Genomic DNA, 24,319 nt, shown 5'->3' with positions numbered 1-24,319 from the left:
CCAGCCCCGACTTTTCCAGCCTCCTGGGCAGCGGATCCGTCCTCGCTGTCGCCTCCCGGCAGCGGCGGTGCTGCCACATCCAGGTGAGTGTCACCGGCTCCTGAGCATCCAGGTAAGTGCCGCCGGCAGTGCTGCCACTCCCAGGTGAGTGCCACCAGCTTCCAGGGGCGCAGGGATGGGCCCGACCGCAGCTAAGCCCGAGGCAAAGCCGGGCCGGCCCTGGGATAAAGCCGCGGGAGGTGCGGGATGTCCAGCGCTCGCTCCAGGCCCCCGGGAGCAGCCGGTGCCAGCCCGCGGGGGGCCGTGGGAGCTCGGGGGGGCTCTGCCATCCGAGCTAACGCCGTGCCCCCTCCCCAGCTGCGGCCCCTGGCCCTGCTGGCCCTGGCGGATTTCCTGGGCGCCGCTGCCCTGCTGGGCACGGCCACGCTGCAGCTGCTGCCGGCCCCGCTCTCCGTGCCCGCCTACGCCGCCTGTCCCTACGGGCGGATGCTGGTCACGGTAAGGGGGCTCCGGGACCCCCCTGGGCCCCGTCTGCGGGCTGGGATGGACGGACGGGGGGCCCGGGCGGTCAGTGCTGCCGGCCCCGAGAGGCCACCGGCCAGAGAGGCCGCGGGGTCCCTCCGCGGGTGCAGGAGGAGGGAAGGGGCTGGAGGGGTGGTGTGGGGTTGGGCTGCAGGGCACGGGGAGGGAAGGGGCCGGTGGGGCATCGGGGAAGGTACTCTGGTAGGGTACCAGGGAAGGTACCCTGGGGGCGCTGGGCACAGCAGGACCGACCCCCTCTCCTTGTCCCTCTCCCTTTCTTCTCCCAGACCTTCTACTCGGTCTCGTTCCTCATGGTCGTTGTCTACGCCTACGAGTCCTATCGCACCGTCCTTGGCGGCAGAGCCCGGCCCGCGGCAGCGCTGCAGGTCCGTGACCCCGCCCGGGTGAGCCGGGCATCGCCCTGCCCTCACACAGCCCTGCCAGGACCTGGGCATCGCCCTGCCCTCACACAGCCCTGCCAGGACCTGGTCATCGCCCTGCCCTCACACAGCCCTGCCCGCACCTGGGCATTGCTCTGCCAGGACCTGGGCATTGCTCTGCCCACACATGGTCCTGCCAGGACCCGAGGGGCAGCAGGGGGATCCAGGACAGCCCCATTCCCTGGGGCATTGGTGGTTCCCCTCATGCCGGTGGGAGCGGGGCTGGATCCTCGGCTGCTGCCGCTCCTGCAGCCCCGGCTCAGGGCAGGATCCTCCCGCAGGAGCGGAGCCGGTGCCTGGAGAGCGCGTGGCAGGGAATTCCCTACATCCTGGCCTGGTAGGTGCCCCTCCCGATCCCCCCCGGCTGTCCCAGGACAGCCCAGGCCATCCCGGGACGCTCCCCCTCTCCCCCAGGCTGGTGCCGGCGCTGACGCTCCTGGGGCAGCTCCTCGCCCGCGGCACCCCCGGCACCGACATCGCGCCCGTGGTGCCCTGGAAAGGGAACGGCTCCCACGGCACCTTCGGGCTGTACTGCTCCAGGTCCGGGCCCGGGGGCACCCCCTCCCTGCCCCCCACGGGACACTGCCGGGGTGGAGGCGTTGGGGTGGGGATTTGGGGTTGGGGTGGAGGATTTGGGGATGGGGGATTTGGGGTTGGGGTGGGGGATTTGGGGATGGGGGATTTGGGGTTGGGGTGGAGGATTTGGGGATGGGGGATTTGGGGTTGTGGGTGGGGGATTTGGGTTTGGGGTATTTAGGTTTGGGGTGGGGATTTGGGATTGGGACATTTTGGGTTGGGGATTTTGGATTGGGGGGTTTTGGGTTGAGGTGGGGATTTGGGATTGGGACATTTTGGGTTGAAGATTTGGGATTGGGACATTTTGGGTTGAGGATCTGGGTTTGGGGGATTTTGGGTTGAGGTGGGGATTTGGGATTGGGACATTTTGGGTTGAAGATTTGGGATTGGGACATTTTGGGTTGAGGATTTGGGTTTGGGGGATTTGGGGTTGAGGTGGGGATTTGGGATTGGGACATTTTGGGTTGAAGATTTGGGATTGGGACATTTTGGGTTGGGGGTGGGGGATTTGGGGTTGGGGATTTGTGGCTGGGGTAATTTGGGTTGCAGTGGGGGATTTGGGGTTGGGGATTTGGGGATGGGATAATTTGGGTTGCGGTGGGGGATTTGGGGTTGGGGATTTGGGGATGGGGTGGGGGATTTGGGGACCAGCAGCAGCATCCTCCGTCCTTCTCCTTGCAGCTGCCTGCTGCTCATCCGCCCTGCCCAGGACATTTGCTGCCAGGTGAGCACTGCCGGGTGCCCGTCCCTGCCCCCGGAGCTGCCCACCCACCCCGCCGGGGCGGGGGCTCTGGGGAGCGCAGGATCCACCCGGGCAGGTGCTCCAAAGGGCCGGGACAGGGGGGGCCCGTTCCAGCAGAGGCTCAGGGGCAGCTCCGGCAGCTCCCGGGCCGTGGGGTCATGGCACAGCTCGGGGCAGGGCTGGCACAGCTCTGGGCAGGGTTAGCACAGCTCGGGGCAGGGCTGGCACAGCTCAGGGCAGGGTTAGCACAGCTCGGGGCAGGGTTAGCACAGCTCGGGGCAGGGCTGGCACAGCTCGGGGCAGGGTTGGCACAGCTCGGGGCAGGGCTGGCACAGCTCGGGGCAGGGCTGGCACAGCTCGGGGCAGGGTTGGCACAGCTCGGGGCAGGGTTGGCACAGCTCGGGGCAGGGCTGGCACAGCTCGGGGCAGGGCTGGCACAGCTCGGGGCAGGGTTAGCACAGCTCAGGGCAGGGCTGGTACAGCTCAGGGCAGGGTTAGCACAGCTCGGGGCAGGGCTGGTACAGCTCGGGGCAGGGCTGGCACAGCTCAGGGCAGGGTTAGCACAGCTCGGGGCAGGGTTGGCACAGCTCGGGGCAGGGCTGGCACAGCTCGGGGCAGGGCTGGCACAGCTCGGGGCAGGGTTGGCACAGCTCGGGGCAGGGTTAGCACAGCTCGGGGCAGGGCTGGCACAGCTCGGGGCAGGGTTAGCACAGCTCGGGGCAGGGTTGGCACAGCTCGGGGCAGGGCTGCCCCGGCCCCACGGAGTTCCCGTTGCCTCCCAGTACCTCGGTGAGAACGACGCGGGGCTGGCGGGGAAAATCATCTTCCTCCTGTACCTGCTGCTGGTGCTCGGCTGCTGCACGGTGAGGGCGCGGGGCAGGGGCGGGTTTGGGGTCCGGGACGGCCCCGCTGACCCCCCCGGGCCCCTCCCCAGCTCCTGTACCGCCGGGTGAGGCTCCGCTGCCGCGGGACGGTCGCGGTGCCTTTGCTGCCCCTGGAGAGGGACGCGGGCTCTGGGGGCGGGAGCGGCCGCAGCGTCAGCAAAGCCTCCCGCTGCTTCCAGCTGGTTTTCCTGCTCTGCTGGACACCAGGTAAGTCCGAGGGGTGTCCCAGGGCCCCCCCAGCCCCGCAGGGTCACGGTGGGGGTGTCCCACCGAAGACTGTCCTTTTGTCTCCCACCCACAGCCTTCCTCCTCACCCTCCTCTCCTTCACCAGCATCAAACCCGCCTCGGTCCTTGTCCTCTACGGTGCTGCAGTGAGTAAAACCCCATTTCCAGGGCTCCCGAGCCGGACTTTTGTCCCCACCCAATGTGTCAGTGGTGCTGGGCCCCACAGGGTCAGGGGCTGTGCTCGGGGACAGCCTGGACCCCACTGGCTGCAGGGTGAGGACACAGCCCGGGGCCAGCCTGGCTCTTCCCACCGGGTTGGGGGTTGGGGTTTCGCCCTTTGGCTCTTCCCAGGGGTTTGATGTGGTTTAATTAACCACATCATGAGGAGAGACACCTCCCCATGTCCCTGTGTCACCTGTCCCTGTGTCACCTGTCCCTGTGTCACCTGTCCCTGTGTCACCTGTCCCTGTGTCACCCGGCCCGGGCTGGTCCTGGGGTCTGCAGGGACAGGGAATGGCAGCACTGGCCTTGCCCTCTCCCTCTCTCCCCCAGGCCCTGAGCGTGTCCCTGCAGGGCTTCCTGCACAGTTTGGTCTATGGCTGGATGAGGGAGAACTTCCGTCGGGAGGTGCTGGGCAGGAGCCCCCCCCTGCAGCCCCCCCGGGGCCTCCAGGCTTTCTATGACGAGTCCCTGGGGGCTGTTCCCTGAGCTCCCACCTCGGATCCCTGGGGGCTGTTCCCTGAGCTCCCACCTGGAATCCCTGGGGGCTGTTCCCTGAGCTCCCACCTCGGATCCCTGGGGGCTGTTCCCTGAGCTCCCACCTCGGATCCCTGGGGGCTGTTCCCTGAGCTCCCACCTCGGATCCCTGGGGGCTGTTCCCTGAGCTCCCACCTCGGATCCCTGGGGGCTGTTCCCTGAGCTCCCACCTCGGATCCCTGGGGGCTGTTCCCTGAGCTCCCACCTCGGATCCCTGGGGGCTGTTCCCTGAGCTCCCACCTGGAATCCCTGGGGGCTGTTCCCTGAGCTCCCACCTCGGATCCCTGGGGGCTGTTCCCTGAGCTCCCCCCGGAGCCAAGGCAGGATCTGCACGTCGCTGGCTGCTCATGGAATCATGGAGAGGTTTGGGTTGGAAGAGACCTTAAAGCCCATCCAGTGCCACCCCTGCCACGGGCAGGGACACTTCCCACAGCTCCCTGTCCGGGCAGGATCTCCCCACCGGACTTGGCCCCTCGTGCCTGGAAAGGTTTGAGGGCACAGGAGGTGCTGGGCAGGTTCCAACAGGGAAATGAATGTCCTGTTTGTTCCTGTTAAAGCCTGTGACTGACTATCAGCCTATTTTGTGATGATCCTGGAGTGAGACTATTTACAGTGGCCTGCAGGGACAGGCCAAGGGGAATGGCTTCCCAGTGCCAGAGGGCAGGGTCAGATGGGATATTGGGAAGGAATTGCTGGCTGGGAGGGTGAGGAGGCCCTGGCCCAGGTTGCCCAGAGAAGCTGTGGCTGCCCCTGGATCCCTGGAAGTGTCCAAGGCCAGGTTGGACGGGGCTTGGAGCAACCTGGGCTGGTGGGAGGGGTGTCCCTGCCCATGGCAGGGGTGGCACTGGGTGGGCTTTAAGGCACCTTCCCACCCAAACCAGTGTGGGATTCCATGATAATGAGTTTGCAGGAGATGAGGTTTGGGAGAAATGCAAAACTAAAAATCCATCATTGAGAGGGATAATACCAGGAGGAGGAGATTTGGGCTGCTGAGGAACAGCTACAGGATGATGATGGAGGCCCCATCCCTGGAGGGATTTCAGTGCCCTGTGGATGTGGCACTTGGGGACATGGGGCAGTGGTGGCCTTGGGGGAGGGTCAGACTCCCCAGGCTCAGGGGATTTTCCAACCCAAATGATTCCATGATTCCCTGCCCTGGGAAGGGCAGAGGGACACACACCAGGCCGGGTGCTGTGAACCAGGAGTGACCAAACCCCACAGCAGGGACAGCCCATCCCAACCCAAATAAACTCTGGAGACTCCAAACCAGGACCCAGCTTGGCTTCAGGTTTGTTTTTTTTTAAACTAATATTTTCTACTTTACAGAGTGTTTGGGGCCAGCAGGGCCCCCAGAGCTGTGCACGGACACACATGGACTATGTACAGAATATACAGTCCCTAAGGATACTGTACAGAATTCCAGGCTCCAGGGAGGGCAGAGGCACTGGGAGGCCCAGGGGGCTCCTGCTGCTCCCTGCCTGGCTCCAGAGGGGGAATGCAGGAGTTCAGCCACCTCTGAGACCCCCACACCTCCCCAGCCCCAAGAAGGGGCAGAGCGATGGAAACGGCGCAGCTTCCACTGGGAGCACTGGGAATGCCAGGGCTCTGGGCAGGATCCATCCTGCCACCTGCAACGGTGCCCAGTTCAACCACAGCAGGCTTCTGACAGGACAAGGCTGCCAGATCCCTCCTAATCCCTTTTTTTAGGCAAAAATTTCAGCCCTGGCCAGACACCCGGACGGGGAAATGCAGACATGGAGCAGCAAAGGCCTTGGGCTCACAGAGGATCCATTCCCAGGGCAGGAAGGGGATTCCAGGCAGGGGGAGCTGCCTCTGAAGGCAGGAGCAGAGGAGCAGGGCCCAATCCTGTGCATTCCCTCTTGGCATGGGCTGTAGGAATCAGATTTTCCAACAGGTTTCCTCGGGAAGCAGGCTGAGCTCAGCCCTCCCAGTGCCCCGGGCACAGCCCCAGTCACGGACCTGACTCTCCAAGCAGACTGAATGGCAGTTGGAGCCAGCTCCTCCCAGCAGCCATCCCAGGCACTCTGGAGAGCTCTGATCCTTGGGGATGCACCAGCCCTCCTTCTCTGGCTCTGCCCTGGAGAGAGTCCAGCAGCTTTCCATGTCCAGAATTCCTCCTCCCACTCCCCCTGCAGCTGGAGCTCGCACTGGGCTGAGCCAGGGCTGCTCAGGGCAGGGGCAGCTTCTTCACCTCATCTGCATCATCAGGAGCTGTCCTGAGCCCCATCCAGGGCTGCTCCTGCTCCTTCCAGGCGGGATGAGGCCGTGGGAATGTGCTGGACAAGGATGGTGTGTCTGAGCGGGCACCGCGTGCTGGGCACGGCCTGGCACGTGCTGCTGGAGGCCTGGTGGCACTTCCTGCCCTGCTGGCAGCCACACGGGGGACAGTTCCTGGTGGACAGCCCCAGCCCAGCCCCTCGGAGCGGGACCAGACAGGGAGCAGTGCACAGGCTCCCCAGGGCAGCCACGGCTCGACCCAGCTCCGAGTCCCCCCAGGGGAGATCCGGGCCCCGCCGGCGGGATCCGGGAAGGAATCTCCTCTCCAAACACAACTGCAGCTGCCCAGAGCCGGGTGGGAGCGGGGTGGGAGCGGGGTGGGAGGGTCCCTGGTTGTCCAGGAGCCCCCCTGTGCTCAGGGGTGGTGCAGCACGGCCTGCAGGTCCTCGGGCAGGGAGCCGATGATGGTGTCGATGTAGAGCCCCACGCGCTGCAGCGTCTCCTCCCTCACGGGCACGTGCTGGCACCGGGCCCGCACCTGCAGCACAGGGACACACGGGGGCAAAACTCCTTCAGGGGCTCCCCTTTCCCCTCTGCCTTTGGCTCTGGCACGTGGTCGCTCTAGTCTGGGATATGAGACAACAAGGAGACACCCCTGGGCCTCAGGGAGGCGAAGAACCCAAACCCTCAGAGCTCTGAGCATTTTACACAAGGCTTCCCGATTGTCCCCTTTCCCAGTTCTCCAGGGAGTGAGAACAAAGCTTTCCAAGGCACAGGTGTGATCCATGTCCCTGGGCTGTCCCTGCCACAGACAGTGAGAGCAGGGAGAGGGCAGAACTCACCAGCTTCTCCCGGAGTTTGAGCACCAGGTCCACGATCTCCACCTCAGACTTGTCCTTCATCCAGGCCACGATGTCCTACAGAGAGAGAGGGGCCTTCCTCAGGGACACTGCCCAGAGGATACCCCTAAGCAAAGCCTGAAACAAAGGTGAGGACAGGTTTCTCATCCTCATTCCCAACTGAGGGAGACAGAGCTCTTCCCACTGTCCTGGCCACAACAGCACCAGGCTCTTCCCTGCAGGAGCAGTGCTCAGGATTTCAATCCACTTCCAGCCAGGAGCAGCTCTGGCATTGCCCACGCCATGGACAAGGACCTGCACTGCTGCCAGGGGTGGAAGCAGCTGGAGATGCACCTGGAGGGATTCCAGGGCTCCTGGGGGACTCCAGCAGCTGCTCAGCTCAAGGAATTGTCCCAGCAGGCACTGCCAAAAATCCTCCCTATTTTCATCAGGCATTAAGGAAGTCACAACAGATGATCATGGAATAGTTTGGGTGGGAAAAGGGACCTTAAAGCCCATCCAGTGCCACCCCCTGCCATGGGCAGGGACACCTTCCACCAGCCCAGGTTGCTCCAAGCCCCGTCCAACCTGGCCTTGGACACTTCCAGGGATCCAGGGGCAGCCACAGCTGCTCTGGGCAACCTGGGCCAGGGCCTCCCACCCTCCCAGCCAGCAATTCCTTCCCAATCTCCCATCTCTCCCTGTCCTCTGGCAGTGGGAAGCCATTCCCTGTGTCCTGTCCCTCCAGGCCTTGTCCCCAGTCCCTCTCCAGCTCTCCTGGAGCCCCTTCAGGCCCTGCCAGGGGCTCTCAGCTCTCCCTGGAGCCTTCTCTTCTCTGAGTAAAGAATTTCTTCCCACTATTTGGGCCAAATAAACTAAAAGCCCTTGGTGCTTCCAGCCTGGCTTGGGAAGAGCCTGAGGAATGGCAAACAGCTGGCAGGAGCAGCGGGAGCAGGACGTGGGAGCTGCCCTGTCCCAGGTTATCCCTGTGCCCTGAGGGACACGAGGCAGGGCCGCGATCCCAAGGGCACAGATCCCATCGGAGCAGGAGCAGGGAATGCCCGAGGCAGCAGTGCCCTCACTCCTGGTCCCAGGGGTCCCCTGGCACTGCCCCCACCCCCCTGGATGGCACATACCGCCTCACAGATGGCCTCCAGGTGCAGGGCCTCCAGCTTGTGGGTCATCTCCCGGTGCCGCTGCCGGAACCAGCCGTCGAAGTTCGGGGACTTGAAGAAACGCCTGCAGGGAGAGAGGGACGGGAATCGTGGAGTCAGGGAGCACCCTGAGCTGGAAGGGACCCCTGGGATCAGCCAGTCCCACTGCTGGCCCTGCACAGGACACCCCAGTATCCCACCATGTGCCCAAGAGCTCCATGAGGTGACGCTGGGAAGGGGACAGGGGGATCCAGAGCTGGCCCCGGGAATGCCGGGCCCTGGCACAGGCTGAGCAGAGAGGGACTCCCCCGCCCTGGAAGTGTCCCAGGCCAGGTTGGACAGGGCTTGGAGCAACCTGGGCTAGTGGGAAGTGTCCCTGCCCATGGCAGGGGGTGGCACTGGATGGGTTTTAAGGTCCCTTCCCACCCAAACCATTCCAGGACTCTGGAATTCCGTGATTCCTGTTTCTGATCACTTTCTTGGATTTTTTCCCTTCTCCTTTTCCTTCCCACTGAGTATCCAACTTCTGGATTCTTTCCACTCACATTGTACTGTCCTTTCCATAGCATTCATATTTAATTAGCCTTACTGTAACTGTGGACAAACTCTCTCTGCTCATTAAGACCCACAAACCACTGGGTTCACTCTGCCCTCATTTTGCTCTTCCTGACCATCCTGAATCAATCAATTCATAGGATAAGTTCTGCAGGTGACCAGTCCCAAAACTCCCTCTCTGCTCCCAGTCCTAATTCAGGGTTTGATGTTCACTATAACTAATAACTGTTGATGGGATAAGAGAATGAATGCCCCAAATCCTACCTGTAGAGGCCTAACCAGTCCCCCTTGAGCACACAGGTGAGCTGGGGCCCAGCGTGTTCCAGGGTCTTCATGAAATCCTCCTGACAGAAAGGACGGATCTGGGGAGGGTTCTGCACACACAAAGCCCAGGTTAGAGAACTCCAAAAGAAAGCAGGAAAGCGAGGCCTGTATTTACACTGGAAAAGGTGCACAAAGCACAGACTCGGAATAAAACTGCAGGAACACCTTAAGGTTAACCTTCCAACGGAATTCCCAAAGCTCAGCTCATGGCAAAACAGGAAACATCTGTCCCAAGGTTTGTTTCAACTTCTTTATTTTAGTTTCAAAGGAGTAACAACCCTCTTCCTTTAAGGAGGGACGTTACATGGAGCATCAGAGCGTGTGACCAGCACGTGGAGCAACAATTCCCAACCCTGCAGCCACAGGGAAGAAGGAGCAACTGGAAAACCCAACCTACCTTCCAGGGAGTGATGGCTCTCTGCAGAGGCATCAGGCTGGCAATATAGTGCTCCTGAGAAGAAATAAACCCCAGAAATTAAAATAGTGATAAAAAAGTTCCAACAATTGAGGAGCCTCTTGTGAGGTCACAGAGTTTGAGGGTTTTCTCCACAGCATCCCAGGCCCAACAACAGCCTCATACTTCGGGTTTTTCCTCCATTTTTTCCTTCACAGTTGCATTTTATGTGAGTCCAAGTGTCCCAGCTGGTTTCCCACCAGGATCCAGGTCACAAAATGCTGCTGCAGGAACCCCAAGTGTGCCATGGGAGAACAGGTGAGGTGGGAAGAGGTTGGCAGGAGGGACTGGAATCCCTGGCACTAAAACCCCTGGACGGGGCTCGGAGCAATCTGGGCTAGTGGAAGGTGTCCCTGCCCATGGCAGGGGTGGGATGAGTTTAAGGGTCCCTTCCCACCCAAACCATTCCAGGATTCCCCGCCCCTGAGCCTGTCACAGACGCTGTTCCAGGGAAGAGCAAACCCCTCGCCCTCCTGTGGCCTCCCCTCTGCCCTGGGACTCCCTGGCACTCACCAGGGGGATGATGAAGCTCTGGGTGAGCTCCAGGAGGTGACGCCTCAGCAGGGCACTCTGCACCTCGGAGGGACGTTTCCTCTGGATGCCCTGGAAGCACAACCCCCCCAGGGTCACTGGGGTGTCACCCACAGACACGGAACAGCCACGGGCAGCCACGGGGGTGGGACTGGGCTGGGGCTGGGCTGGGACTGGGCTGGGAATGGGCTGGGACTGGGCTGGGGCTGGGCTGGGACTGGGCTGGGACTGGGCTGGGACTGGGCTGGGGCTGGGCTGGGACTGGGCTGGGACTGGGCTGGGGCTGGGCTGGGGCTGGGCTGGGGCTGGGCTGGGACTGGGTTGGGACTGGGCTGGGACTGGGCTGGGGCTGGGCTGGGACTGGGCTGGGACTGGGCTGGGGCTGGGCTGGGGCTGGGCTGGGACTGGGCTGGGACTGGGCTGGGGCTGGGCTGGGGCTGGGCTGGGACTGGGCTGGGACTGGGCTGGGGCTGGGCTGGGGCTGGGTTGGGGCTGGGCTGCCAAACACAGCCCCCAATCCCCACTGAAACATCCTAAAACTGCAAATGGCACCACACAAAACCTGGGGTTTGGGCTGCATTCTGGTATCAATTCTCACTCAGGGCATCGTTAGAACCAGCGTTTAATCCTTAATATCATGTGAAAAATCCTAAATCTGGCACGAGAGACATGTCCAAATACACCCAACTAAATCACTGCCCACTGCAAAGCCTGTTCCTTTGGGAGGGTTCTGTCTGTTTGAACCAAGCTGGTGGCACAGATTTCCCACCCAGGATGCAGGAGACAGTGGGAAGTGCTTACCTTTAGCAATCTTTTTATCAGGGATTTGTCTTTGTGAAGGAATGTTTTATAAGAAGTGTAGATTCCTAGATTGGAAAAAAACCCCCATAAAATCAGGAAAAAAAACCAGAAATGAGAAACAAATTTTTGCCTGTTTCTCTGGAGGAGACACTGTCACACAGTGCAGGAGGACAGGACTGAGATCCCCAGCACAGACCCTGGCAGCTGTGTGTGTAATCACAAAAATCATTAAATCATTGCAAAATCATGGAATTGCTAAGGCAGCCAGTACTCACAGCAGGAGTAAAGGGCTCTGAACTGCCTCCAGGACCTTCTTACACTGAGTCTATGGTGAGAGAACTTCCTGGAGGCAGCTTTTGGCAGGGGCTGGGAGGGACCCTCAGCTGTGACAGCCGAGCAAGTTCCCCTCACTGCCATCACACCTAAACAGCAGGTGTGGTACACAAAATAAACCCATGGAAACACTGGGATAATGTGCTACAATAACTCAAATTGGCTTTTTCCACCCCAGAACAAAGGTGTGCAGTTTTCCTGGATCAGGGGTGAGGAGGTGGCAACACCAACACATTCACTTGTTGGGAAGCAAAGAACGATGGACACAACGTTCTCATTCCTGCAAAATCCTCCCCAGGGAAGGGTAAACGAGATTGGATTGTGGCTGAGAAGAGGACTGACCTGGTTTTGTGTCCAGGGTTTTGAGCTTGGCCAGTTTCTTCACCTTCACCTGCTTGGGCAGGTCGCCTGTGACAGACAGGGGTGACAGTTCAGGCTCTGCCCCTGCCCCTGGGAGACACTTTGCCCTTGAGAACACCCAGCCCTACACTTGTCCATCCTAACTCACACCCTCCCTCCCCTCCACCCTCACAGAAGCCTCATCTCACTGTCCTGCCACCATTGTGGAACAGGGATGTGTTAAGGAGGCACTGCACAAAACCAGCTCCTCAACCTCGAGGTTTCTTGGTTTCACAGCTAATAATTCAGTCTCTCCCTCCACCTTTTTCTTGTTCTCAAGGCAGTTTTCTCTTTCCTGCCCAGGAAGGGCTTCTCCCTTTCTGAGAAGGAAAACACAGCAAATCACCCTCACCAGAACCTGTCTCTCCCACTGCACCACCCTGCACGTGGCCTGAGCCCCCGTCCACACCTCCCCTGGCTTCCCAGCCCTCCCAGAAACAAAGATGAGTAAAATCACAGCCCCTGCAGCTCCCTGGCAGCCCCCTGCACAGCCCACCAGCCCCACAGGACCTCGGTGCCACCCTCACCTGACATCCTGAGCTCCCCCACCCGCAGGATGTGCGGCCAGTGCTGCAGGGTTTTGATGAAGAAAGGGTTTGTGACGCCCACCACGATGTTCGGCCTGGAGAGGGGGGAGAAAGCAGGACAGTGGAAACATGGGGGGGTCTCCTCACCCCGAGGGGCAGGAGGGGCCCGGGGGTACTCACGGGGCCTGGGTGCGGGTGGTGTACTCCTTGAACTCGCTGTCGTGGATGGTGAAGTAGGGCCGGAAATCGCAGCAGTAGCGGAGCGGGGCCAGGACACTGTAACACAGGCACTGCAGCCTGGGCTGGGGCAGGGCCTTGTGCTGCCACAGCAACACACTCCCAGCATCCCTGAGGCTGGAAAAGCCCTCCCAGCCCATGGATCCACCCTGGGCCCCATCCCCACCTTGGCCCCAGCCCAGAGCACTGAGTGCCACGGCCAGGCCTTCCTGGGACACCTCCAGGGCTGGGCACTCCAAACCTCCCTGGGCAGCCCCTGCCAAGGCCTCCCCACCCTTTCCAGCAACAAATTCCTCCTCAGCCCCAACCTGACCCTCCCCTGGCCCAGCCTGAGGCCGTTTCCCCTTGGCCTGGCCCTTGTTCCCTGGCAGCAGAGCCCGACCCCCCCCGGCTCCCCCCTCCTGGCAGGGACTTGCAGAGCCAGAAGGTCCCCCCTGAGCCTCCTTTGCTCCAGGATGAGCCCCCCCAGCTCCCTCAGCCCCTCCTGCTGCTCCAGACCCTTCCCAGCTCCCTTCCCTTCCCTGCACACGCTCCAGCCCCTCCAGGTCTCTCCTGTCTGAGGACCCAGAACTGCCCCCGGGATTCCAGGGGGGCTTCCCCAGTTCCCAGCACAGGGACAATCCCTGCCCTGGGCCTGTGCCCACGCTGGGGCTGCCACAGCCCCGGGGCCATTGCCCTCCTGCCCCCTGGGCACAGCTGGGCTCACATCCAGCCCCTGCCACCAGCACCCCCAGGGCCTTTTCCAGCTTTCCAGCCCCTCTGCCCCAGCCTGGAGCCTTCCTGGGCTTGGGGGGACCCAAGGGCAGGACCCGGCCCTTGGCCTGGTTGAACCACTATGGAGAATTCCAGGGTTTTGGGTTTCTGTGCTAAAGCAGAGGTCAGAGCTGTGGACCACCATCAGGGAGGTTCCCCTGCCCTCCTCTCTGCCCTGGGGACACGAGCAGGACTCTCACTGTGCTGCTCATCCTACAAAGCCTCCCTTGTGCAAACCCAACCCCACCGACCAGCAGGGACTGGAGCTGAGGGAGAAAAGCTGCCAGAATTGGTTGTTACAGCTCCCAGTCTGTCAGAATCCAAGGGCATTACCTGGTGAGGGCCAGAACCATTTCTGAGGAGACAGTTGGGGACGGTGCCATCACCACCATGGGCTCTCCCAGCAGCATCAGCTCCCACAGCATCTGGATGTGAATCAGCACTGGCTGGAAACACCTGGGAGTGGTGGGAGGGTAGAAAGGCAGCTCAGGAAAGACCAGACACAGCAGTTCCACACAAACCCACCCAGATGTGCTTCCATCCAGGAATCTGAGATCTAGGATGGATTTTTAGCATTCCACAATGGAATTCAGGTGTCTTTGCATGTCCTGTTGCTCAATCATTTTATACACATTTAGAGGAAATTCTTTAGCAATGTCAGGCAGCCTCACCACAGAACCATGGGATGGGTTGGGTGGGAAGGGACCTTAAGGATCATCTCCTGATGTTCCACCCCTTCCACCAGCCCAGGTTGCTCCAAGCCCCATCCAACCTGCCCTTGAACACTTCCAGGGATCCAGGGGCAGCCACAGCTTCTCTGGGCAACCTGGGTCAGGGCCTCCCACCCTCCCAGCCAGCAATTCCTTCCCAGTATCCCATCCATCCCTGCCCTCTGGCACTGGGAAGCCATTCCCTGTGTCCTGTCCCTCCCTCCCTTGTCCCCAGTCCCTCTCCAGCTCTCCTGGAGCCCCTTTAGGCCCTGGAAGGGTCTCCAAGGTCTCCCTGGAGCCTTCTCTTCTCCAGGGGAACAATCCCAGTTCTCTCAGTCTTTCCTCATTGAGAGCCATTTTTGATTCTGCATCATCCCTGTGATTTCTGGGACACTCTGAGCAGGAAGAGGGGATTCAGGTGGAGGGGAGAGGGTTGAAATGGTGGCTCTCACCTGAACAGGTCCAGCTCATGGACACTGGGGAGAACCAGTGGGGCTGGTAACAGATTCTGAAGGAGGAAGGCAGAAAAGCCTGTTAGTAAATGTTAGTAAAGCTGTCAGGAAATGGAAGCATCCTGACTGGAATTCCATCCAAACTGAGCCACCAACCACAAAGCAACACAGAAAGAAGAGAACAAGGTGAGCACTCAGAGGGGTGAGCAGGAACAGGCCTGGATTGAGCATTCAAGGTCCAAATTAAATTCCTTGCTTATAACTGACAAAAATCCCTTCCTTTCAAGATGTGAAAGGCTGCCCAGGTCTGCTCCTTCGCTTTCCATTCTCTGGGGAAAGACAGAGCTTGGGATACAGAGCCAGTAAGGGTTAGAAATGTGGGCCCCAAACCAACACCAGCCAAAGGGGAGAAAAGGGGAACAATGACACGACAAGAACTGAAATCAAAGCTGAACCAAAGTGGTGAAGCTGCTCAGAGAACAAAGGCTGCACCACAGCTCAGAAGATGAAGGCAGGAGACCTCCTTGGGCCTGAATTCCCAGGACAAGCAAGGGGAACAACAACTCAGAGCACACAGACTCTGTGCTGAGAGCCCTGTTTGACTCCCAGACACGAGAGCCTGAAGTTTAACCAAGTGGGTGACTGAGTCCACACTGATGCCAGGCTTTTCAAACAGGATTTAAGAGCTCCAGCTCTTCCCACCCTCCTCCCTCAGTGGTCCAGGCTCTGCTCACCACTGGCCTGGGCCAGGCTTAACTCACCTCTTGATTGAACTGCTTCACTGGGCTTGATCCTGGTTTATCCACCCTGGATGGGATCCTCACCTGGATCACACACAGAGCAGGGGTCACCCCTGGAGATGGGATCAGCATCACATACTTCCCTGCCCTACAACCCCCCCCGAGAGAAAACTTCCTCACCCCCAACTCCAGCTGTGGGGACTGAAAAGGTTGGGACCAAGGGGGAAGCATCTGGGGTGAACAGCTCTTTTAGCAACCAGAAAGAAGGAGCACAGATTCCCCTTCCCACTCTGCCACAGGTACCTGGATGACAACTCCCATCACGGGCAGGTTCAGGGTCTGGCCTGGCACAGGGGGAGGCCACTGGTCGATCTCGTTGCACACTGAGGGACACAGGACAAGGGAAAGGTGTCACCTGGAGGAAGACCCAGCTCGTCCCGCTGCTCCTGGAGGTTCTGGCACTGCATCACTGCCTGTTCCCAGCCCACATGTCCCCCTGACTCACGGCAAAGCCCCGTCTCAGGTGAGCACCCTCATTCCCACAGCAGCACCACGGTGTTAACAAACCAGGATCAAGCTGAACAAGGCAATAAAGAGCTGCCAGAGATGCAGCAGCAGCAGTTCTTCCTGTCTCTGGGAACACACTGACAGCCCCATCCACCCCCTTCCCATCCATGCCTCCTTTACAGCTGGCTGTCATTTGGACGAGCGGATGAAAGGTTCTTCCCTGCTGGAATCTGTTACAGAACGAACCAATCTGGAACATTTCAACTGTTCTTCCGGAACCTCCTGATCAAACCCCCGCAGCATTTCAGGCTGCAAACCCTCCCTCCCAGCCCTCCCTGCTCACCTGCCTCCAGGCACGGCTCCAGCTTGTCGAAGTATTCGGGGGCAATGAGCTGGAGCAGGGACTGGAACAGGTTCACGTAGGGCAGGCGGGACACGAGCACCAGGGACTGCAAAGGGCACAGCTGGGGTCAAACAGCCCTGGCACCACCCCTTCAGCACTGCACGGATCTACACGGCACCAGGGGCAGCTGAGGGAGCTGGGGGGGCTCATCCTGGAGCAAAGGAGGCTCAGGGGGGACCTTCTGGCTCTGCAAGTCCCTGCCAGGAGGGGGGAGCCGGGGGGGGGGTCGGGCTCTGCTGCCAGGGAACAAGGGCCAGGCCAAGGGGAAACGGCCTCAGGCTGGGCCAGGGGAGGGTCAGGTTGGGGCTGAGGAGGAATTTGTTGCTGGAAAGGGTGGTGAGGCCTTGGCAGGGGCTGCCCAGGGAGGTTTGGAGTGCCCAGCCCTGGAGGTGTCCCAGGAAGGCCTGGCCGTGGCACTCAGTGCTCTGGGCTGGGGGACAAGGTGGGGATGGGGCCCAGGGGGGATCCACGGGCTGGGAGGGCTTTTCCAGCCTCAGGGATTCAGCACTCACCTTCTGGAAGTACCCCCTCCTCATGGAGCTGTCCTTGACCTGTCTGAAGTACACATATCCGAAGTAATGAGCGGCCTCGCGCTGCAAGAGACCCCAGAGTGAGGCACAAACCAGTGCTGGGCCACCAACCCCAGCCCCTGACCCCACACCCACCTCCCTCCTGCTCTGACACAGCCCAGCACTCCCTCAGTTACCACAGCTCCCTGTGCCCAACTCATTGGGACAGCTTTATAAATGGGAGAGGGAGGGGACACAGCTGGGGCTGGAGCCCCTCTGGAGCCAGGCTGGGAGAGCTGGGGGGGTTCCCCTGGAGAAGAGAAGGCTCCAGGGAGAGCTGAGAGCCCCTGGCAGGGCCTAAAGGGGCTCCAGGAGAGCTGGAGAGGGACTGGGGACAAGGCCTGGAGGGACAGGACACAGGGAATGGCTTCCCAGTGCCAGAGGGCAGGGATGGATGGGATATTGGGAAGGAATTGCTGGCTGGGAGGGTGGGGAGGCCCTGGCCCAGGTTGCCCAGAGAAGCTATGGCTGCCCCTGGATCCCTGGAAGTGTCCAAGGCCAGGTTGGACGGGGCTTGGAGCAACCTGGGCTGGTGGAAGGTGTCCCTGCCCATGGCAGGGGATGGGATGATCTTTAAGGTCCCTTCCCACCCAAACCATTCCATGACATGATTCTATCCCGTAACAAAAACCATTCCAGCCTCCAGGCAGCACCTTCACTGGCCCCTCTGCAGCACCTTCAGGCCCAGCATCTAAAGGGTTAATGGAGATTTCCACAGAGGACCAGCTGGGCCAACCCACTGAGCTCCTCCTGCTCCCACCCTCAGCTCCAGTTGCCAGCTGGAGGCCAGGGAATTGCTGAGGAAGGAACCCACCCTCACCCAGGGGAGGAAATGTCCTGTCCCCTGCCCCTGCATTCCTCCTCCCTGGGGCAGTGAAGGCAGCACTGCACAACCTCTGCTCAGGGTGGCACAGAGCTGGGTCTTGTTTCCTCCACAGCATCCAGGAGAACCAAGGGATGCAGCACAAACCCCCAGGGATCAGTTCAAGCTCGTTACTGCCTCTAAGATCCCACAGCAAGGAGAAAGGATAGTTATCAGTGCTGAACACAGACATCCTTAACATAATTTTTGAAGCCCCAGAGCTAAAGGCCCCCTTTCTCTTCCCAAATGTTCTTTTCCCACAACAGAATCCAGCACTTTGGCAGTTTTACTTCCCTCACTCTAAAGCTGGGTGACTCGTGGCAGTGTCCCAGTGCTACAAAGATGGATCCAAGCTCAAGAATCTCTAGACCAGAACTTAGGGAAAGAAATCTTCCCACTGCCTCTCAGAGCAGCAACCCCTCCCAGGGCTGAGGTGTCCCACAAAGAGGCTGTGGAAGGGTTAGAAAGGCCCATGCACAGGAAGCAGCACCTCAGAGGGGAAAGCAGGAGAGGACAGAGCTGATTCCACCTGCTCAGTTTGGAAAAGCCACAGAGCTCAGCACACCCCTGCCCTGCAGGGAATGGACAGTTCCCCCATGGAAAACCACAGCTGGAGGACACGAGGGGTTGGGAATGGCTGACCCACCCCCCAGAGGCAGCCCAAGGGTGGATTTGTGGCATTCCACAGCTGCCTTTACACCCATAGGTCCTGCAGCAAAGGAGAACAAGCACCACCCCTGCACACACGAGGGGAACACTGACCACAGACAGGGACGCTCCTGGCAGCCACATCCCTGGGGGATTCCCTGGGGGATTCCCTGCCTGCCACTGCTGCTCCTGGGGGTGACACTGCTCTAACCTGGCTTCCCCCTGAGCCAGTTCCATCTCCCAGTGTAACTGGGGTCCCTGATCCAGTTCCATCTCCCAGTATAACTGGGGTCCCTGATCCAGTTCCATCTCCCAGTGTAACTGGGGTCCCCCTGAGCCAGTTCCATCTCCCAGTGTAACTGGGGTCCCCCAATCCAGTTCCATCTCCCAGTGTAACTGGGGTCCCCTGATCCAGTTCCATCTCCCAGTGTAACTGGGGTCCCCCAATCCAGTTCCATCTCCCAGTATAACTGGGGTCCCCCAATCCAGTTCCATCTCCCAGTATAACTGGGGTCCCCCAATCCAGTTCCATCTCCCAGTGTAACTGGGGTCCCCTGAGCCAGTTCCATCTTTAATCCCTGGGATTCAGTTCCCTCTCCCAACCCAGCTGGGAGTTCCCCTGATCCAGCTCTCTTTCCCACACACTGGATCCCCCCTGTTCAGTTCCCTCTCCCAGTACAGCTCCATCTCCATTCTCTCTGGGAGCACTGACATGGCAGTAACTCCCTGTCCCGAAATCCTCCTCCTGTCCTGACTATTCCCCTGGCCAGAGGAAACAGGCCCTTCCCCCGAGCCCCCAGACCCAGGGGACATGTGGTGTGTGCCCAGCCAGAGGAAACGGGCCCTTCCCCCCGAGCCCCCAGACCCAGGGGATGTGTGCTGTGTCCCAGCCAGAGGAAACGGGCACTCCCCCCGAGCCCCCAGACCCAGGGGACATGTGGTGTGTGCCCAGCCAGAGGAAACGGGCACTCCCCCCGAGCCCCCAGACCCAGGGGACATGTGGTGTGTGCCCAGCCAGAGGAAATGGGCACTCCCCCCGAGCCCCCAGACCCAGGGGACGTGTGGTGTGTCCCAGCCAGCCCTGCATGCCCCAGGAGGGCTGAGCAGAGCCAGGACCGACCTGCAGCGTCAGGGGGGCCTCCCGGTTGTACCGGCCGTCGTCCTGGAACGGGGAGGTCCTGGGGCCCCCCGACTGCCGCAGGCGGAAGCTGAACTGGGTGTCCCCAAGGCCACCTGGGACAGAGAACAGCACAGGGCTCAGGAGGGCTGGGGGTGGCTCCCGGGGGGCAGGGAGGGGGGGCTGCAAGGAGCTCCGGCGCTGAAATGGAGGAACAGCATGAAGAAACCCCCGAGAGACAGCACAAGACAGGAGGGGAGGGAAGGAAGTGTCAGGAAAATGTTCTTCCCTGGCAGGGTGGGCAGGCCCTGGCACAGGGTGCCCAGAGAAGCTGTGGCTGCCCCTGGATCCCTGGGACAGTGTAAGGTGTCCCTGCCCATGACAGGGGTGGCACTGGACAATATTTGAGGCCCCTTCCCACCCAACCCATTCCATAAGCCCATGGAAGCTGTAGGAAACCAACAGTCAGGAGCCACCCTTAAATAACCAGGCTTGGATTGAGACTTGATTCTTATTGTCCCCTTTCTGGTTTATAAACACAGGCTTTGGGAACACTTTTGCTGTGGAATTGTCCTCTCCCAGCTCCTGCTCCTCACTGGGCACTCACAAACACAGGAATGTGAGAGCCAGGAGCTGCCAGCTCAGGGAACCCTTCCTGGTTCTGGGGGATGTTTCACTGGCACAGGGGAAGCAGGAGTGCACGAGTTCATAGAGGAACCAGCCAGCAGATCACAGATTCTCTATGCAGACATCAACCAACAGGACAAGAAGCCTCTTTGTTCAGCCCTGAGGGCACCAGGACCCCAGTTCTAGAGGATGCAGCCCATCAGCCTGTGCTGCATCCCAGGGGATGACTCGGCCCTTCCATCCTGGACCCATTTCCTTCACCCCTGGTGCCACCTACCTGAGTAGGAGTCTGGGAAAGACAAGTAGCAGATACTCGTTTTCTGCAAAAAAACCCAAGACACCCAGTAAGAATCCCCCCATCAGAGCTGCTGAGTGGCTTAAAAACGGGAGAGAAAAAAGGGAATAAATAGTTGTTACCTCTTTCTCTGTCAGTCTGAAGTCATGAGGATACACCAGCTGCCAAAGAGACGGGAGACAGTCAGTCAGTGTGTTCTCCACTTCTACACACTAAAAACGCCTTATTTCCCCCAAAGCAACAGATCCTACAAGGAAGTACCTTGGCCCACACAGCCTTTCCTGGTGGGAAAATGCAGGAATTGCAGGAGGCTTTAAATGGGCAGAGGAGGAAGGAGCCGGCCCAGGCTGAGACGGGACACGGAGATCCGTCCCCAGGCACGGGGACTCTGCTCCAGAGGCAGCTGCTTCTCAAATCAGCAGCTCCAAGCAGTGCCTGACTCTGCTTTCCGGGCTATAAATAGCAGGGGTGGCACCGTGCCAGGGTGCTGGAGGTTCAGGGAGCCCTGACAGTTCCCCACGGGTTCCTTGGCAGGGGCGGCTCAGCCAGAGCCAAACCCCCAGTGAACAGTGCCAGTGCCCAGCCCTCGTGGGAGCGGCTCTCAGAGCAGGGACCCGGGGGGAAACATCCCAGGGCAGCTCCAGGGGCAGGAACACGGGCAGGGAAGGGTCTGGACGCTGCAGAGGGAAGGGATCAGGGAGGTCACAGGACACACTTCCCTCTGCTCCATTTCTGCCTCGGGACACGGAGCACATTCCCGGGGCTGGGACTGATTTAATCTCCAGGCAAACATGGACCTGGTTAATTCCCATGGAATAATGACCAGACCAGGAACAGGGAGAGCTGGGCAGCTGATCCTGATTGCCCAGGAGCCCAGGAATCCCATGGCACACAGCTTTCCACATTTGCTGAAGGGCTGACTCAGGTCAAGAGTTGAGACGAGGCTCCTACTTCTCCTGCTGCATTTTGGGGGGTCTTTCTGCATGTAAATGGTTTGAAAATCAGGCCTTGACTTCCAGGGGTGGACTTGATGATCTTGGAGGTCTTTTCCAACCTTAATTATTCTCTGATTTTGCATCTTTAACTCCCCCTCCCTTTAAGTCTGACATTCCTCTACATTTGGGGTGGGGGGAAATCACTAAATATCCACAAGATTAAAACCTCCAGATCCAAACCAGAGAGAATCCGTGTGGCTACAACTTCCCAAAAGCAAAAAAATGGTAAGTGAAAAGGAATGTTTGAGATGTGAAAGTCCAAAAGGGCTTAAGCCATGTTATAATGTGTGCTAAGTGCTCTCCCCATGCATGGGAATGAAGGAGCAAGGAGGAGACACATGTTGTTGGAAATGGATCCCGGCCCCCCAAACTGGATCCCGGGAGGTGCCAAGAGCTGCTGCCATGGCAACGGGGCCGACATCCCAGGAAATGCCTGTGTTTGGGAAGGCTGGGCAGGGAGCAGCCTGGGCCAGTGACACCAGGGATGGTGTGGGACCACGGGGAGGGATTTCCAGCCTTTCTGTGGCTGTGGGGAGGAGAAAAGTCAGAGCCTCGGGGGGTTGGAGGGCAAAGGGCTGGTGGGGAGGGCAGGGAGAGCATCCCAGACCTGGCTCCTCCCTCCCTGGCACTTTTCCCTTCTGTCATCGACTATTCGAAGAAATGTAAATGGGTGGAGGGGTCAGAGACAGAAATGACACCTAATTTCTGCAACGACCTGTGCTTTCCTTTCTAGCAGCTTTCCTGCTGTCTCTGCAAACAGCAGTACAGGGGGAACCCCTGGATTACAGAATACTTTGAATCTTTTTCAGAATCTTTTGAATCTCTGAAGCTTTCAGAGCTGAATTCCAGGCCAACGACAGAAGTACACCGAGAGACAGGGAACATAAAACATGTGGAATTCAGGATCCTGAGCGGGCCCTAAGCAAGGGCTTGGCTGTGAGTCTGTACCCACAGACCCCGAGTTTGTACCCACAGAATCTGAGTTTGTACCCAGAGAACACTGAGTCTGTACCCAGAGCCTCCCTTGGGTTTATACCCACAGGACCCCCTGAGTCTGTACCCACAGACCCCCGAGTTTGTACCCACAGACAACCCCCCCGAACTTGTATCCTGACCCTCCATCCCTGATCCCCCCCCATCCCCGATCCCCCCTCTCTCCATCCCTGCCACCCAGACTCCTATCCCTGATGTCCCCACACCTATCCCCGATGTCCCCACACCTATCCCCGATGTCCCCGCACCCCCATCCCCGACCCCCCCTCTCCCCATCCCTGACCCCTTTCTCACGCCCCCACCGCTGCCCCTCCGCGCCCCGGTGCCCGCGCACCTCCATGGCCTGCCCGAGCTCCAGGTCGAAGGTGACCACACACACGCAGTCGATCCAGGCGGCGAAGCGGCCCCAGGGCAGCGGGGACGGGCCGGGCCCGGGGGCGGCGGCGGGGCGGCGGGCCCGGGGCCCTGCCCGGCTCAGCGCGTCCATGGCGGCGCCGGCCCGCGCGCCGCCCGCCGCGCTCCGCCGCGCCCCCTGCCGGCCCGGAGGTCCCGCGCCCGCCCCGCCCCGTCGCGCTCCGCCGCGCCCCCTGCCGGCCCGGAGGTCCCGAGAGCACCTCCCGCACTATCGAGACGGGTCGCGGCGCGCAGAGCGGCGCGGGGCGGGTGTCATGGCGGCCGGGGGCGGCGGTGTGAGGGGAGCGGCGGCTCCGCGGGGCTCGGGGGCGGCCGCGGGGGTCTGAGGGGGGTCTGCGGGCCGCTGAACCCACCGCGGCGTCACCGCTTATCCCCTGGTCCCCCGGCTGTGCGTGGCTTGCCCCGCCGTGTCCCCGGTGCGGGCCACCCGACCTCCCCGTTCGCAGCCCCCAGGCCCGGTGCCCACCCGGCCGGGAGCGGGGCCGATTTTAGGAGCTCTCTAAACGCAGACACATTTGAAAAGCAGACGCTGTTTATTCTGCGCGGGGGAGCTTTCACAAACCAAGCACAGTAAGGGCTAAAAAGTTCCAGCTTTTAGAGCAGCCAAATTTACATGACCCCGCCTGTCTCATGTATATTCCCCGCCCGCCTAATGCGTATTCATTTCGGGACGGAATTTTACGCGATGCTTGAAACTCGGATTTCTTTTCTTTATCAAGCAGCTTCTGCCGTAGAAGTTACCTGACGACAGAGTTACGTTTTCGAAAGGTGAGAAAGTGGCACCAATTCCTTTTGCAGGAGTTGCCTGGCGGCGTCATCACGTTTAGGAAAGTTGAGGAGATCCAGGTAACTCATCCTGGGGACAGGTAGTTAGTTCATCCTGGGGACACCCGGAGCGCTGCCCCCGGGGCGCGTTGGCAGAGCCGGGCACGGGTGGGTGTTTGCCAAAGCAAAGGGCAAAGGCTGGACCGGGATCATCCCACGTGGTGGTTTTTGTGGGATTTCAGGCACGTGAAGCCTGTGGCACGAGTTGCTTCCCGAGGGGACTCCTTCAGTGCTCGGAGTGGGAGGACAGTGGCACCTGGGAAATGGGAAATATCGGGGATAAATGAGTTTTGTGGCAGATTTGAGGCTCTGGTGAAACCCAGGGGCTTTGGGGGTTTTATTTATTGCCAGTCTGCTGCTCAGCCAGTGTCAGCCCTGGAGCAGGGAAGGAGTGGGATCACTGGAAAGAGAAAGTGTAAGAAGAACATTTCCACCCTGGGAGTGTCCAAGGCCAGGTTGGATGGGGCTTGGAGCAACCTGGGACAGTGGAAGGTGTCCCTGCCCATTTTTCTTACATGCAGGACAGTTGTCAGAGAAAATAAGTGAAAAAAGCGTTGCCAGACCTAGGGCTGATTCTTGCCAGGGAAGGGACAGGATGAAAAGGTCAGAAAAATAACCTGGATAAAAAAATATTGGACAATTTATTGCCCCATAATCTTTTGTCCCATAATTAAAATCACTTTTAGTCTTATTCCAAGGGTCTCACTTAGGTTTCACTGCAGCCACACATACATGACCAGCTTGACAAGCAGAATTTCACAGAAATTTACTGTGAATAAAAAGAGTGATGAAAGTGCTGAGAACAGCCTGAGAAGTATAAAAATGGGGGCTGAAGGCTTTAATTTAATATGGAAACACAGCTTTACTCTGA

General features: G+C 59.8%; 2 protein-coding genes across 5 annotated transcripts; one reads left to right on the top strand and one right to left on the bottom strand.

The window, feature by feature from the left end:
• Positions 1-192: 192 nt before the first annotated feature.
• Positions 193-4,702, top strand: LOC135415204 (uncharacterized). Of its 2 annotated transcripts, XM_064656863.1 has the most exons (9): positions 193-498; positions 810-908; positions 1,244-1,299; positions 1,377-1,502; positions 2,220-2,262; positions 3,063-3,143; positions 3,215-3,371; positions 3,466-3,536; positions 3,943-4,702. In XM_064656863.1, exons 1-9 carry the CDS (start codon positions 247-249, stop codon positions 4,096-4,098), a joined length of 1,041 nt encoding a protein of 346 aa, XP_064512933.1. In that variant the 5' UTR covers positions 193-246; the 3' UTR covers positions 4,099-4,702. The 2 variants fall into 2 exon arrangements, with proteins under 2 accessions (XP_064512933.1, XP_064512932.1); XM_064656862.1 differs by lacking the exon at positions 3,943-4,702 and having other exon boundaries at positions 3,466-3,810.
• Positions 4,703-5,424: 722 nt separating this feature from the next.
• DENND6B (DENN domain containing 6B) lies at positions 5,425-22,705 on the bottom strand. Of its 3 annotated transcripts, XR_010430994.1 has the most exons (21): positions 22,544-22,705; positions 20,344-20,382; positions 20,204-20,246; positions 19,303-19,415; positions 16,616-16,696; positions 16,044-16,149; positions 15,497-15,576; positions 15,215-15,277; positions 14,454-14,509; positions 13,625-13,747; positions 12,482-12,577; positions 12,302-12,396; positions 11,718-11,783; positions 11,043-11,107; positions 10,224-10,313; positions 9,654-9,707; positions 9,197-9,306; positions 8,360-8,462; positions 7,227-7,301; positions 6,127-6,922; positions 5,425-6,036 (listed from the first exon to the last, which is right to left on the bottom strand). XR_010430994.1 is itself a non-coding variant. In XM_064656842.1 (20 exons), exons 1-20 carry the CDS (start codon positions 22,694-22,696, stop codon positions 6,800-6,802), a joined length of 1,734 nt encoding a protein of 577 aa, XP_064512912.1. In that variant the 5' UTR covers positions 22,697-22,705; the 3' UTR covers positions 5,425-6,799. The 3 variants fall into 3 exon arrangements, 2 of the variants coding, with proteins under 2 accessions (XP_064512912.1, XP_064512913.1); XM_064656842.1 differs by having other exon boundaries at positions 5,425-6,922; XM_064656843.1 differs by lacking the exon at positions 5,425-6,036 and having other exon boundaries at positions 6,894-7,010.
• Between the last annotated feature and the right edge of the window lie 1,614 nt (positions 22,706-24,319).

The sequence above is a fragment of the Pseudopipra pipra genome, chromosome 5 (assembly GCF_036250125.1).
Source record: "Pseudopipra pipra isolate bDixPip1 chromosome 5, bDixPip1.hap1, whole genome shotgun sequence".
NCBI lineage: Eukaryota > Metazoa > Chordata > Aves > Passeriformes > Pipridae > Pseudopipra > Pseudopipra pipra.
This window is presented reverse-complemented; position numbering and strand designations above follow the sequence as displayed.

Coding starts and splice junctions, on each gene's coding strand:
- LOC135415204 (XM_064656862.1), top strand. CDS start 247: ATGTCCAGCGCTCGCTCCAGGCCCCCGGGAGCAGCCGGTGCCAGCCCG. Junction 1,503..2,219: donor TTCGGGCTGTACTGCTCCAG/GTCCGGGCCCGG, acceptor TTCTCCTTGCAG/CTGCCTGCTGCTCATCCGCC. Junction 3,372..3,465: donor CCTGCTCTGCTGGACACCAG/GTAAGTCCGAGG, acceptor TCCCACCCACAG/CCTTCCTCCTCACCCTCCTC.
- DENND6B (XM_064656842.1), bottom strand. CDS start 22,696: ATGGACGCGCTGAGCCGGGCAGGGCCCCGGGCCCGCCGCCCCGCCGCC. Junction 15,278..15,496: donor TGATGGGAGTTGTCATCCAG/GTACCTGTGGCA, acceptor TGTGTGATCCAG/GTGAGGATCCCATCCAGGGT. Junction 10,314..11,042: donor TGATAAAAAGATTGCTAAAG/GTAAGCACTTCC, acceptor TTGTGCTTCCAG/GGCATCCAGAGGAAACGTCC.